This window comes from Syngnathus typhle, linkage group LG5, assembly GCF_033458585.1.
Source record: "Syngnathus typhle isolate RoL2023-S1 ecotype Sweden linkage group LG5, RoL_Styp_1.0, whole genome shotgun sequence".
Lineage (NCBI taxonomy): Eukaryota > Metazoa > Chordata > Actinopteri > Syngnathiformes > Syngnathidae > Syngnathus > Syngnathus typhle.
In genome coordinates, this window is record NC_083742.1 from 13,447,026 (window position 1) to 13,461,968 (window position 14,943).

At 40.1% G+C, this 14,943-nt stretch overlaps 1 protein-coding gene across 6 annotated transcripts in view; it reads left to right on the top strand.

The window, feature by feature from the left end:
* grid2 (glutamate receptor, ionotropic, delta 2) overlaps positions 1-14,943 on the top strand; it is a 257,463-nt gene that overhangs the window by 157,779 nt on the left and 84,741 nt on the right. For all 6 annotated transcript variants that reach the window (XM_061278264.1, XM_061278269.1, XM_061278266.1 and 3 more), the window contains one exon: positions 10,700-10,753. In XM_061278264.1, the coding sequence (XP_061134248.1) occupies positions 10,700-10,753 (54 nt within the window). The remainder of the gene's footprint in view (positions 1-10,699; positions 10,754-14,943) is intronic.

Here is a 14,943-nt window from a genome sequence, read left to right on the forward strand (position 1 = left end):
TTTCATAAATGATCATTTTATGATGTGCACAAGTCCCCCCCTGTGTAAATGAAGTGTGTGTTTCTCTCATCACAGCTGGAGATTGTTTTTTATGTTAAATGGAGACTATGATATTGGTTGTTGGAATTGATTATTGTTTGTACCGTAATTTTCGGACTATAAATCGCGTTTTTTTTTTCATAGTTTGGGTGGGGGGGGCGACTTATACTCAGGAGCGACTTATATACATATATATGTTTTTTTTTCACTTATTTGGGCATTTTATGGCTGGTGCGATTTATACTCCGTTGCGACTTATAGTCCGAAAATTACGGTATTTAATTTGGAACATTATATGTCTTCATGTCTGTGATTGAAATAGTCTATAGACATGTGGCTCACCAAGCACATGGATTAATTGTCGCTGACTGTCATTTTGAAGAATATTAATCAACTGTCTAAGCCAGTGCTTCTCAATTATTTTCTGTTACGCCCCCCCCTAGCAAGAAGAAAACTATTCGCGCCCCCCCTCCCCACCGTGACTATCCTAACTTGTCTTGTAAGTCGCAAAATGTTGCACTGTCGCAAACGTGACAGAAGTAACAATGAGAGCGCCACTGCCCCCTGCTGTAGTAAACGCGCAATTACACTTTATTCTAGTACTGCCAAAAAAAAAGCCTGTTCCCCAGGGTCACACGCGCCCCCCCAGGAATAGCACCGCGCCCCCCAAGGGGGGCGCGCCCCACTATTTGAGAAGCACTGGTCTAAGCACACACACATATCTTGCTTGCTTCACCAAGGTTTATTGAGCCAAGGCACATAATTTGCATGAAGAAAAATGTCACATCACAACAGCAAGCAACAAACTGTCACAATAACAATATACACAGGTTAATTTCTATCCACTGGAAGAGCATTTGACAGAGGTGCACTTATGGATACAGATTTGAGAGGGAAATAAACATGGACGTGCACGCCACTAAATGTGTTCCTGTTAACTGAAAAAAATGTAGTCTGCTACACGTTTCCCTACCAGACCCAATTAGAACCAGATCTTAAAAACAAGTCATGCATCAAAAAGTGACTTTTGATTACCGTTCCACCCCAGCCCTGCCAACCAGCTACGAGTCGCCACTCACTATTTCTCCTTTGAGCTGCTGTATATTTGTCAACATGTTGTGCATGGCGCGTTTGGCTCTTGATGCTGATGGAGTTAGCCACCCCTTGCGCTAAAATGTTCCACGGTCCATGCGTCGAGCTCCAGCGATACCTGCAAGGTGGTAGGTAGCATGTGGCATATGCAGCGACCCCAGGAGGACCGATCACATTTGTAATTGACGAGCCAAGCAGATGCTCCTCTGCACCGAGCGCAGCTGCTTAGTCTGCTCGCTGCTAATTCATTTCGACGTCAAGCCTTCCAACTGTGACACTCATTTGACCCCTTCTAGGTCTGCTTGTACTCACTGATCAATCTTGTAATGAATAGTTCAACTTAAACAATGCAGAACCCTGATGGAATACATGCAATGCAATGCAATGCAATTTGGATTTTCCAATGATGAAATCAATTATTAGCCAAAACAGCAGCACCGGCTGTTCATATATTGCTGTTTTAAAACCCAGTTTCATTCGACATGCTTTGTTACATATCATTAACTTTGTTTAATGTTATGACAAAAATGAATGACTAAATCAATCATTACATCCCCCCCCCCTGACCACTATTTACTTGTTAACCTTGTTGGGATTAATTAAAGTGGTGCGGTGGGTTGTAAACAATTTCCCTGTATGGTGTAAAAGATGATTAGCCTACCTTATGTGTCGTTGAGTAAATAATCGATTTGAAGCAAAACAGGAGCTGTGTGCAAGTGTCATAAAGTATGAGCGTTGTTTCAGATATTCAGCAACCGGTAGCAAGGATGTTCCGCAATTTGACTCCATCCTGAGTACCGTCGTGCGAGTGCCGACCCTCTTAGGCGTTTGATTGACACTGGTGAAGATGAAGCTGTGCGCAATGTCACGAACAGTTGACCTATGGCTGAAGGCTTCATATAGCGCTTGTCACCACAGGGGCAGACGAATAGCCTGCATGGTGACTGACTGACTGGAGTAATTTTTTCACTCGGCCAAATATTAGTGAAACCTGGGAAGACGAGGTGATGCTCCACATGCCATGTAACCTACACACATGTAGGCGTGCGAACAATAGCTGACCTTGTCTGTTCATCCATGATTGTTTTTCTTTTCGTTCCATCTATCTTCATCTGTCTAACCAACAGACGCCCACACACATACTGTATAGCTAACCTTTGGGGTCATTTTCTCCATGACATTGCCACGGGCGATATTGCTCCTTATCATCCACTATCATTCCTCGGCCACAGGTTAAAATCCCTTTAATTCTTCTGTGTTCTTTTGCCGTCTTGTGCTGTTGGTGTCAAGTCTTTTCCGTTTTCTGCTAGCTGCGCTCGTTGTAAAGATGTTTTACAGGCGGGCAATAAATGGCCGCAATGGAAAAATGATTCTGTGTAGCTTGGGCTCGTATGAAGTCAATCGCATATCGCATCAAGATGAGTAAACTACTTTGCTTGGAATTACTGGACCATGCCTGGACGTATAAAAAGAGTGTAGTGACCGTGAAATTTTACTAATGCAATTCCGCATTGATGACCGGGGTTTTCCAAACTGCGAGCCGGGGCCCAATGTCTATTAATCATTACTTGGGCAAACCATTTCCTGCTTGCTGCCATAAATTACATTCACCATCCTCTTTGTTCTTGATGACTATGTGCAATATTGTGTAGTGGTTGTCAATATTCTAATAGCAGTGCGCTTTGAGAAGACTTGTCTTACATTGATCTTAAAAGTATACACATGATTTAACTTTGAAAGGATGCACCAAAAGCGCACATATACTCGCACATGCAGTGAAGACTTTCCACCTATCGCAAACAACCCAGGCTAAACTTGGCTCCTCTTTTCTGTCACCTAACTTCATGCACCTGAGACATATTTCAGCTCAGGACAAATGGACGGCTCAATACTGTCGTCTATATTTTTTTTAATTCTGAACACAACTGTATATTTTTATAATTTGGGGTGTCAGGGGGAACTACTGACCACTTTTGTACTATTTGAGTCACAAGCCACATGACGTTTTCTTTCACATCACCATTATCCATTTTTAACAGAAGCTTTTCTTTTGTAAACAAGTCAAGCACACAAAAAAAAGTTTGCAAAGCTTTTGTGGAAGTGACAGCACGCATTGTCGAGCAATCTGACAGCCCTGCTTGCTCTCTCGGAGAAAAAAAAAAGACTGCATAGCATTGACTGGACTGGGTGAAGGCAGACCCACAAACACTATTCTTCATTTTGTCAGCCTGAAATCAGAGCCCTTTTGTTTTTTGACATAATTTAATTTTGGTGTTCTGAGTTGGAGAATTTTACATTAAAATTCAGGATGAACTTGGCAGGTTGTGCACATATTTTAGAATTACCTGGAAAACGCTTTGAAAAATGAATGCACTGATGAATGGCTGCCAACTGCTTTAAAAATGTAAAAGTATACCGTTTGTGTCAGTATCAAGTGTGACAGTAGCATACATGTTTGAAGAGATCCTTCTGCTTCAAACACCTTCACATTTCTTTCTTATTCTCTTCTAAAATATCATGATCATCACTTAATTTGAATTCGAATTACAATAGCGTGTCGTTGCCATGGGTTAGGGTTAGGGTTAAAATAAAAAATGGTAGCGTGTGACCTGTGACACAAATTGCTTTAAAATGCAGCTTTTGCAATTGATTCAAATTGTGTAATTTTCTTCTTTTTATACCTATTGAGTGTTAAATTATTCTTTTTTTAATTGCAATGAATTTACAACATTTCTGTCTTAATAATGTGACATATTCTCCTCAGAATACCTCAAAGATGCAAAATGAAGGTGCAGTTTTTACTCTGTCTTCCCTAGCTGAAATTAAACATCTCTACTCGACCAATAGCATGTAATGTCGTTACCATGACGATTATGGGAAGCACTGCCAGTGATTGTCATGCTTTCTACCATGGAGGTCATCACCAAGCTTCCAATTTTCACTTGACATTTAAAACACGAGACTATATATGAGAGACGCATTCAGCCGACATGTGGCCAAATTCAAACAAAACCAACTATGTGAATCTGTGCATGCAACAAAACTCATTGAAGCGCCGCTTATCTTTTTGGCTTTGACATGACTTTGTTTCGGACAGTCTAGTCTAGCATCGCTATGTTTACCTTAAACCTCTCGAGACGCTTTCCATGTATTTGTCCAGCCATTGATAAATGTCAGGTTGCATCTCGTCATATTTATTGTTATGTGTGTGTGCCTGTGCCTGTGCCTGTTTGTTTTCAACGTTCTCTCCAGTTGCTTGAATTTGCGGCCCAGTCAATAACTAAAAGGCCATCGAGTGTGTGCACATAGAAAAGTTGAGGGGCTCAATGCATGTTGGCCATTTTATACTTTCTGCCCCAGTAGCACTTGGACACAAAGAGCTTTTCTGTCTGAACATGTGGAGACATCAAAAGGCGAGCCAGGATGGATATATACCAATGTCTGCTGAATGTGCACAAAAAAAAAAGTGACTTTGCTGCTTTTTTTTTTTTTCTCACGCTGTTCTCTCTTATTTTATCGATAATGTCGATAGTACAAGAGCAGCGCTGGAGAGCGAGGGCGAGACCCCGTCAACGGGACGCTTGGTGGCTTTTGTCGAATGTGACAACTCACACACACATGCACACACACACACCAGTTGATTATTGACGCATGACCACCGCCGGATCAGATTAATTAAAGCGACCATAATGGCAGCGATTTCAAGTCATTAGCTGCAAGGAAGGAAGCGCACGAGCCTTTGACACACGTCCGACGCGTGTCGTGGTACGCTCCATTGCTTTGAAGCAAAAGACTTAATTACACAAAATCTCACTCTTTCATGAACAGAATACACTGTCCTGAAAATGAAGGCCTGAGAAGTAATTTACTCTCATCTCGCTGGGGCTTAAATACACAGTGCCTTGATGGAAACTATCCCGTTTCCTCAAAATAGTGGCCATGAGTGGTGGTTATTTACTCAAGAGCAAAAATAAGGAGGCCTGGGTAATAATAAACTATGTTCTTGGTGTATTACAATTTGTCAAGACTACGGCAAAAATACCGTTATTTTTTGCTCTCTTTTTTCTTTAATTTAGCTGTATGAGAGTGATGGCCATTATAAACTTGGACACTTCCTAAAGTGAAGCATCAAGTCAATGTGTGGTCTTAAAATAGTGAGCATACAATACAAATGTTCATCTATTTCCAACACACACAATGTATGGGGATAAAAATTATTAATACAATTTATCAGCGTGACAACTGCGGGCATATTTGCTTTTTGAAAGGTTCAAATGTGAGACAAAATATTGTGTTAACAATGCCTTAATTGGTATGCATGTGGTGAAAAGTGCTTCAGGATACATTTTGGTCAGATTATTAGATCCGGTTTTCATGAGAGCTAGAGCACATTTTGTGATTTTTCTTTATGGACCTGGTAATCACACCCCATTTGTTCAACTCACTTCGGAGCGCTTTGATGATAATGTAAGCCATTACTCTCCTTTATATTTTACACCTGAAAGGCTCCTTTTTGGTTTATCACGTTAGGTTAAATTGTTCATTCGTGGAAATGCATCTTGTGTGTGAGCCATTATCCATTTTTGTTATGTAACAGTGGTGCTAATTTAAATAATAAACACACCCACACAGCAGGTCTCAGCGCATGATTAGCTAGCCTGGGTGAAGATCCAGGGCATCTTTCAACAGACTACACTGCCTGTAAAACTTAGACGCTATTATGCAGAAACATTACATCCTCCACATGTGCAAAGTCCCTATGTTCACATCAAAAAACAAAAGATAAACGGAGCTGTTTTGCATAGATTAGCATTAGTTTCTGAATAGCACCACTGTGTCCATGGACGACACACAATGCAGTGTATGGAACTCCACAAGTGCATTTAGTGTCTGAAGAGGCTCTTCCTTTTTCCCCCCCCCCAGACTCGACTCTGCTATCAATTAGTATCCAAGGCGCTGTCCCCAGTTGTCATGGTAACAAAAGGAAGTCTTGCTATTGGCCCAGCTGTGTATGTAGCTTGATCAGGGCTCGTCACTTCCACGAGACAAAGCTCGCCGGTTGATTTAATCAAGAAAAGAAATAATAAAGCAAAAGTTTGCCATATTCCCTGATCCTTGAGGTATTTTGATAAAAGTACGTCTCGAACATGATACGATAACAAATGAGAAGTGTCTTTAATTGGATTTTTTCTCCTTAAAACAATGTAAACATGCCACATATCCTGTCAATCATTTTTTGGAATAGAATATTTTTGTCTGCCAGGGGATAGTCTACAGTATATCATGACATCCTTCGATTTTCGGAGGAAATGTATTTTATTTTCCCATACATTCAGTCTAGCACATGAGTATTTGTGTTGCACCAAAAACAATCACATTGCTCCATTTGAGCAGACTTAAAGGCTCAGATGATGTGCGACAGCAGGGTGCCCCTTAATGCTAGCTTGTCCTATCAATCAGGGCTCAATCATAGTCCATCAATGTACTGCCTTGCATTGCAATGATGGACTGTTGGATTATTGTGATGCATTTAATACCGTCCAAGTCTAAAAACAATCTGAGCCAGATTTATTCATATTATGGCACCTTATTTTCACATTTAATACAAGTCATCTACCAGCATTATAAAAAACAAGTATATTTTATTCTTGACATTCTTAACTGAATTGAAACAAACAACAGAATCAAAGAATGTCACTAGGTAACAAAATGCCATTAGCAGGTTTCCAAAGACTGACTGGATGAGTACAGAAAGGCATGGAAGTGGATGTCCTGGCAAGTAAACCAAAAATTAATTAACAACAATTTGTTCAAAAATTACTAACAGGGATAAAACATAATAGGGATAAAATAAAGGTTGACCTCTCATTATTTCAGAGACATAAATGAGTCCACCTTGCTGATCATGCTTTTAAGTTATAAAGTAATAACTTTCCATTCTGAGTGCACATTTGGAGCTGCATAAATAAGTTACCCATAGTATGTAATGAAATTAAAATAAAGTAAAAGAACCCTCACTTTGATCGTGCTTAATAGACACGTGATGGAGAGGGAGTCAACCTAGAAGAGTTTTTTTAATAGTCTGAACAGTTCATGTAATTTGAGAAGGAGCACTGAATAAATACGTAGACCGCTTCATTAGCTTCCGGCGCGAGCCGCTATATAGTTAACTGTCATGCGTGTCACTTATGATTAAGAGGTAGCACTTGATCTGCCATTCATGATGGCGACAAATTGGAATCTGGACAAATGATCTCAATTGGAAATGTGTTTCTGAAACTCAACCAAATCGTAGGTCTACCTGCACCATGAGTTGAATGTGGAGGAATGCATCTAATATCTTTCTCCGTGTTCTTCCCTGCTTGTATTTGTGGCGTGTAAATGGGAAGCATTGATATGCAGATGTTGGAGGGCTGGGCCTGCGGGCTATTTGCTATATTTGATCCCAAATAGAGCGTAGCATTAAATTACTCTTAATCTCATTTTCAATTTGGAGTACATTATTCAATAGCCATGCACATTCTTCCTTTGAAAACAACCACCACCATTCACACAGCTTTGCTTGTCTATTATAGTATTTCTAAGAGCTCCTGACTATGACTTTGAATGGTTCTTTAGTCGATGTTCATTAATTTAGAGTAAGCAAGCTTATGTTGCCACTTTGAAACTTGACTATAGTATATACAGTACCATGTGTCATCCAGCGGCAGCCATGTGTGTAATTCTCACTTATTTCTGAAGGTGTTATTACAGGGCGAAGGTGATATTCAAGCCATCACTCTGAGACAAATTGTGTGGATGGTTAAAGCTTTTGGAAAGGATGGTACAATGTTATGTCTGTCATACGTTTTGAGCTTCAGAGGTGTAAAATTGAATTGATATTACCTCTTAAAGTTTTTCCTCAGTATCGCCAAATGGCCTTTTGTTTCCACACTCAAACATGCTGACTTGACTTTGGGCTCTCAATGTGTGTCAGTGCCATCTACGCAATGACCCAGAAACATGTTGGCTTTTACGTGTCCTTTTAATGCCACCTCCGGGAGGTGGAAACTCTCCAGGTGGGCTTTGTACCTCAGTCCCGTGTCAGTGACCTCTAAACAAAATAGTCTATGTCGACAGTCCATTGCAAAGCAATGCCAGCAGCTGGCAGTGTGAAAAGGGCTTCTCTGATACGAACTCAGAAAAAAAAAAAAATAATCCCCCTGACCTTGCAAGTGACCCCCCCCCCCCCCCTTTCAATATAGAACTGCAACCTGAATAAAAGGCTGGCAAATTCCAGATTTTACTGAAGTATCATTTACAACTAAGCATTTCCACAGATAGTTTGGTTTGTCGTGTCTGCAAGGCTGTCCGCCGAAGTACTCTCCAATCCGTCCAGTTGCCCCTGAGTGGGCGGCGTCAGGATTATCTGCAATGGAAAACAGCTTGTTCATCCACCTCCTCTCCACTGCAGAATCAAAGATGCCTGGTGTGTGAAAGCTTGGATGCCAGCAGGGCAGCATGCACTGCGAACAACACACTGGTGGTGCTCCTACTGAAGAATCTCAGCTTCTTCCTCTTTCATGATGCCTGTTTGGCCCAGAGGCCTCGGGTCTTGCTGTTACTGTCGCAGAGAACGCGCCGATACACTGTATCCTCTGTGGCCCAAGCGTCGTTTCGCCGATCTTCCCTCTCAAGTCCATTGTCATCTCCTCCATCCCATCTTGTTGTTATGCTCCTTCTAAAGCGAAGGGTGTGGGATATGAATTGCACCGGGGAATTTATAGAATGTAATTCTCTTATGGCTTGCTATTCCATCCGTATGCAAACAAGTTGTGCTGCAGCAGGGCATATTATGCATGGATGGCAGTGAGATACATAGGCTGGCTTTGGGAGAAGTAGAAGCACCAGAGCGAGATTGAAAAAGTTTCATGTTTTTTCCAAGATGGTGCTGATGGCAACTCCTTCGTGGTGCATACCAGAGGTTATGCTGCTGAGATGGACTGGAAGAATTCTGGTCACATACAGAGAATCCGCACCTATTAGCATTATTTTCCCCATGTTTATCCGGGAGAAATTCAACTGTTGGTAGATTTTTGTGCATTTTCTATAATGTTCAAATATGCTTATAATCAGTGTTGGGGAAAAAAGTTTATTTTCTACATGAACTAGTTCAAGATTCAAGAGTTTTATTCGCCATGTTTGAGCGTGCCAAACAAGGAATTTGACTTCGGTACATCACAGCCTCTTTTCAACATTTTGTTCAACGTTCAACTGGTTCAGTTTATACTTGACGATTCCAAATCTTGAACTAAGTTCAGTGTTTTCAAAAAATGTATTTTTTTGTGCTGTTTTGTTTTGAACATTTTGCCATTACCCTCAAAATAATCCCAATTTCCCCTTTTGTTGCCACCCATTCAGTCCACACTAATAGTAACCAGCTGCAATTTTCAACCTACAATCTTCCCAATACACAAGCAGAAATCCAACGAAAGCTAGGCTGAGGTCGAAAATCTGCAATCACACTCTATCAAAACCCAAAAGAAAAATACTTAAAATGACTTCCAGTAACTCACATAAAGTACAAATTACCAGTGCGGGGTTGAAAGATGGATATTTACAATTTACTTTGGACTTTCCAGGAAAATAAATTGAATAGTGTCTTTAAGAAACGTACAAAAAAGAACGTCACACACCACTTTAATCATTTCACATAACAAACTCCACAGTATATTGTGGCATCAGCTGTAATATAACATCTTTGCTTGTTTAGCACCGGCACACGTTTGTATCTATCACTAAAGAGCTTCAACCCCTGAGGAGTCATGGGTGGTGTTATAAAAGTGTGTCCTTTCTCTCATTAGCCGTAAACATCTGTCCAGGCGGCTGCCACTGGGAGATTGTAATGGCAAAAACTGGAAACACTTGCACTGGCGCACACACACGCGTCAGCAAACACAAAAGCACATATAGTAGCCGTGTTAACGGCATGCTACATACTTTCTTTAACGTAAAAAAACATTTTAACAAGGAAAGAACGCAACATAGTCTATTTATTGTGATTTTCGAGCGGAAGCAAGAGTGAAATTGTCTTGAAAATCGCATTTTATGGTCTACTAGTGAATGAGTGGAAATGTACTCCATGATTCATAAAGAGAAATTAAGGTAAAGATCTTGCGTTTAATTGTGAGTCATCACTCGGCGTTCATCTTGTTCTTTCTATCCGCTGACAGAATGCTTTATGGTGGCCGTCATTGTTACGATGATGAAGTTTTATAGAGACACTGCGGGAGATTAAAGCGCTATTAGCCACACGCCATCTCCCGCTCCAGCTGTTGCTTTTTGTTTATGATCTAAAAAAAACAAACTTTTATGACATATTGGCAACTAGGCAATTATAGCTAATGATATACGAGAGGATATGTGGAGTGTGAGAGGGCCATGGCACAAAGGGCACGCTATTAGAATTCAAATAAATATTAATTAAGACTAAAAAAATTTTGTTAAAAGATGTCAGCAATGTGTTTTGCTAATACTAACAAACACAACAATATGCTGAATGTTTTTTGTTTTTTTTGGTGTGTTGCAGGTGGTAGAGACCAACTTGGTGGCTTTTGACTGTCACTGGATCCTCATCAACGAGGTCAGTTATTGAAGAGATACAAATTTGATCCATCAGTGTGTTTTGTATGTATTTTTTTTAAATGAGTAAATGTTCTTCTGATAAAGCAGAACTGAGTGTCATGTAAGCTTGTATCTGGTGAGTTAAAATTGAAACTGTTGTATACCTACAAGAATTCATTTCATAATTGTAATTGGAATGTAGCAAAGCAGACTGTTACATGTGATCAAATAACTTCTTCTAGTGTGGTGAAGCAGCATGTGGCTCAGGTCATTGTTGTACGCCCTATTCCGAGTCACCCAAAATATTTATAATATTTTTTGTTTAGAATAACCAATTCTGTGCATCTTCTGGAATTCATTTCTTGCAAGACATGAATTCAAACAACCACCCTTGGTATTTTTCTAAAGTAATTTAGAAAAAAAGTAACTGGCTTTATCTTTACAAGAATTTTGTGTCCCCCTGGCTGTAAAGGGCCTATCCCAATTAAAATTCTCATTTATTTCTCAGGCTGTTAAGCAGATGATATTTGCTTGTGACCGCTGCGGAATCCCTTTAGATGAGAATAAGTTTTACAATCAAAAATTAGGGAGGTAACTTAAATATTAATAACACTGGGAGGGGAAATGAGAGGACGAGGAGTCCACTAAGTCACGATCTTAATCATACAAGTAAACTTTTTTTTTGGGAGGGGGCTGACTGTGATTCCACAGTTTGAATTCATTTTGTTATTCCTCCCAATTTAACGTGACCGTTGGTAATAAGATAACATAATTAAACTTTAACATTCGCTATAATTTGATGTTAATGCATTTCCTGGAGAGCTATGTACCACATTACCCCAAATAGTGGCTGTCGCTCTTATCGATGCCGTGCACCAATTAGTCCATTCAGATCCACTCGAGACCAATGAACATTTCCCTCAAATTTCCATTAGGAATAAAACAGGTAATAACTGTAATTACTTGAGTTGAAAGATGCTATGAGTGACACAGGAGACACATTGGCAAGAATTAACTGGTGTCCCCTATTGAACTTGGCTGCTAACCAAAACAGAAGCACATAAATCAGTCCCTCAGGTGGATTAACGTTTAGACACTATGAGACTTCAGGGGACGTTCGTCTATGGAAGGACCTTTTTATTTGGCTTTAGGGTTATATTTTGGGGAGGCAAAGGACTCCATTTGGAAGAAGAGTAAATGACTTCTCTACACAATATTAAAGACTCTTGCATTTTGTGAAGATGACATCTTTAACAACAATCACCAATCCACTTGTCTCTTCATGGAATTGCACGTTGCGTCTGTTTAGATTTCTACCAAGGCATGAAAACAGTCTCACAAACAAAAATGTGCAGACACACTGTATGCAAAATAGCTTTCCTGGCAATATTAAAACATATAGACAGTCTTTACCAAGGATTAGCATTCCTGTAATGTCATCACGCCATAATATTGCACAATGCTAAAGTTAGCAGTCTGTCTTGGATCTTGCTGCAGCTATACATATGTCCAAAATATTTTTTTGACCTAAACATATCAATTTAGCTTGACTTACACTGAATTACTGGGAAAAGAAAATGTATGTGGCTCCCCCATTTGCAATTGTGTGCTACCTGTGGAAGCATTGTCATTGTTTTCAAATAGAAAAGAAAATGACAATAGCGACAAGAAAAGTGTTAAAAACCTGTGGCTTCAGTCAAGGCACCACACGCCAAGGTTCCCCGTGTGGTCGCTTATGGCAGCTAATAATGTGGAGCAGCCCGCTAAGCGTACTCTCTTGTTGATTGCCTGCTAGGCCACATTCACATTGAGCTATCAGACATCTGCTATTGTCTAACACTCTTCAGGCTGTCTGGTTGGCAGTGCTCTGCTCTTTTGGCAGCTTTACTGGGATGATCATGCAAGTCGAATGGCAACATTTTCGGTATTTCCATGCACTACTGGAATGAATGTCATAAATTCCAGTTCTCAAACTTTTTGGGTACAGGGACCCCTTTTGAAGGAGAGTTGTTTTCTCCCAAGGACAGCCTCATAATCTTTATTAAGCAGAACCATCAAATACCATGAGAAGAACTTATTTTTTGAAAATGTCAACCTAATATTCATGACCAACACAGAAGAAAATCTTACGAAGCAAATCCAATTAAACAAAATTCATTCGTTAGCCATCTATACTAGTTGACATGCACGTATTTTATTAAAAACATGACTGAGCACAGAGAGAGAACAGTTTGCAAAATCTCAGTCAATGTTGCCAATTTACAGACATCTATTTCTCAAAAAGGCAACAGTACTTTAATCGCTGCTAAGAAACAGACAACATGATTGGAATCGTGTTCGTGCAGTATCTTAACTTCTTATTCTGTTTTAAGTCTGTAGGGATAACTGTGTGACAACTTTTGATCTTTGCATTTTGTCTTAATGGGATTATTTTAATGTAAAACACAAACTCATCTTCATTTTTTTCCACCTGGCACAACCTTGAGTTTTGCTACCCCTTACAGTATTAATAATCCATTAACAAGACTAACAAAGATCTAGGTTTTTACCTTCCGACTAAATCTAGAACACAAAAATTAAACTTCATGAATGTACGTGCTAAAACTGTTTGTGTTTTTTCAAGCAGTGACAAAACCAGCTGTGGTGGGGGATATTAATTCTCACATCATACAGCTTGACCGCCAGCATTTACAATATTAAAATCATACTTTTCACTTTACTACACTAGAAACGCTCCGACCCAATGTCCTACTTCTGCCGATCACAATGCCGTCGAGAAGAATGTTCTAATCCGATGCATATGCAACTACTCCATAACGGGATGAGTGAAGCTTTTTATTCAAACAGACTCTTTAAGTGGATGAAGGCTTCAATATCTTCTTGTACTTTGGAAAATGAGAATATATGGGAGGGAGCGCCTGGTGCCTCCCTGTGCTTTCTTATGGATGAGGGGATAGCGTATGGTTGTCATAACTTTGCTTTATCTACAGCCAGCAGTTAGACGTCCCACTGAGGCACAGTTCACACTTTATAATTGATCACCCTGCCCTTCCTCATCGCCTTGGTTCTGCCAGGGGGTGAGGATGAAGAAGAGAAATGATAAAGGACACACACTCCTTCGCCTTTGCTCTTAAATTTAGAAGGGAACATTCTCATACTTGTCTTCGTAACAGTATAGTGCAGTTTGATTTTTGGTATTTGCATTGAAGAGGTTGGCAGCATGGTAACAGTTAGCATGTCTGCCTCGTAAATCTAAAGTTTAAGGTCTGAATCCTCAAAATTTAATGGCATTTTTCCTCACCAAACCAGTGATGTCATGTTTGTATTGATTCATTGTTTTATTTTGATTTATTAATGGAAACAAACCAATAGGTCAAGCTTTCGAAGCCATTAGCACCAGAGAAAGGCAACTGCAGGTGTGAACACACCTTTTAAAAGAATTGATGGTGAAGGAGTTTGATGACTCTCAAACTTGAAGCGATGAAGACGTTGTGAGTTTTTCCCCATACCGAATGGGGAGTTCTTGGGAGGGTCGGCAGTAGAAATGGGAGATCATAGAAAAGGTTAGAGAAGAAAGGAGTAGCTTTTCTCGCTCAAGAAAGAAGTACTTAATGTCTCGGGGGGGGAGAGGTGAAGAGGCTGTGAGGAGAGGGGGCAGAGGACAACGGAATGAGAGATTTTTCAAACATAAAGCCGAATAAAAGAAGCCTCTGTGCTCTTGGGTTGATGGGATGGTTAGGGTTATTTAATGTAGTGAAATCTTTGGTTTATGCAGTGTAATCTTCCATTATGATCATGTAAACAAAGCAACAGAAAAAACATAGAGTCATGGGTCTAAACTCAAGAAAATGAATATTCCTATCTCACCCAACAGTGGAATAATTGAAACTTGAGCACATTTAACCTTGTGTGTATGCCTTGTCCTCTCAAGTTTCAAAACAGTACAAGTAAGGAATCTATTTGTGGACTTCTGGGGGTGAAATGTGGTACAATTCCCCAAACAGTCGGCCTCTGGCACTGGATTACAAAACTGAGAATACAGCAAAGAGAGACCATGCTGAAAATTGCTGAGAAAAAGCCGGATCTGGTGGTCAAAGGAGAATTAAGATTCACACCAGCCAGTCAAGGGCAGGCATTGAATTGAGTGTCAACACACACACTCCCCTTCTCAAACGACTCAAAGTCACACACATTAATGCACATAAATCC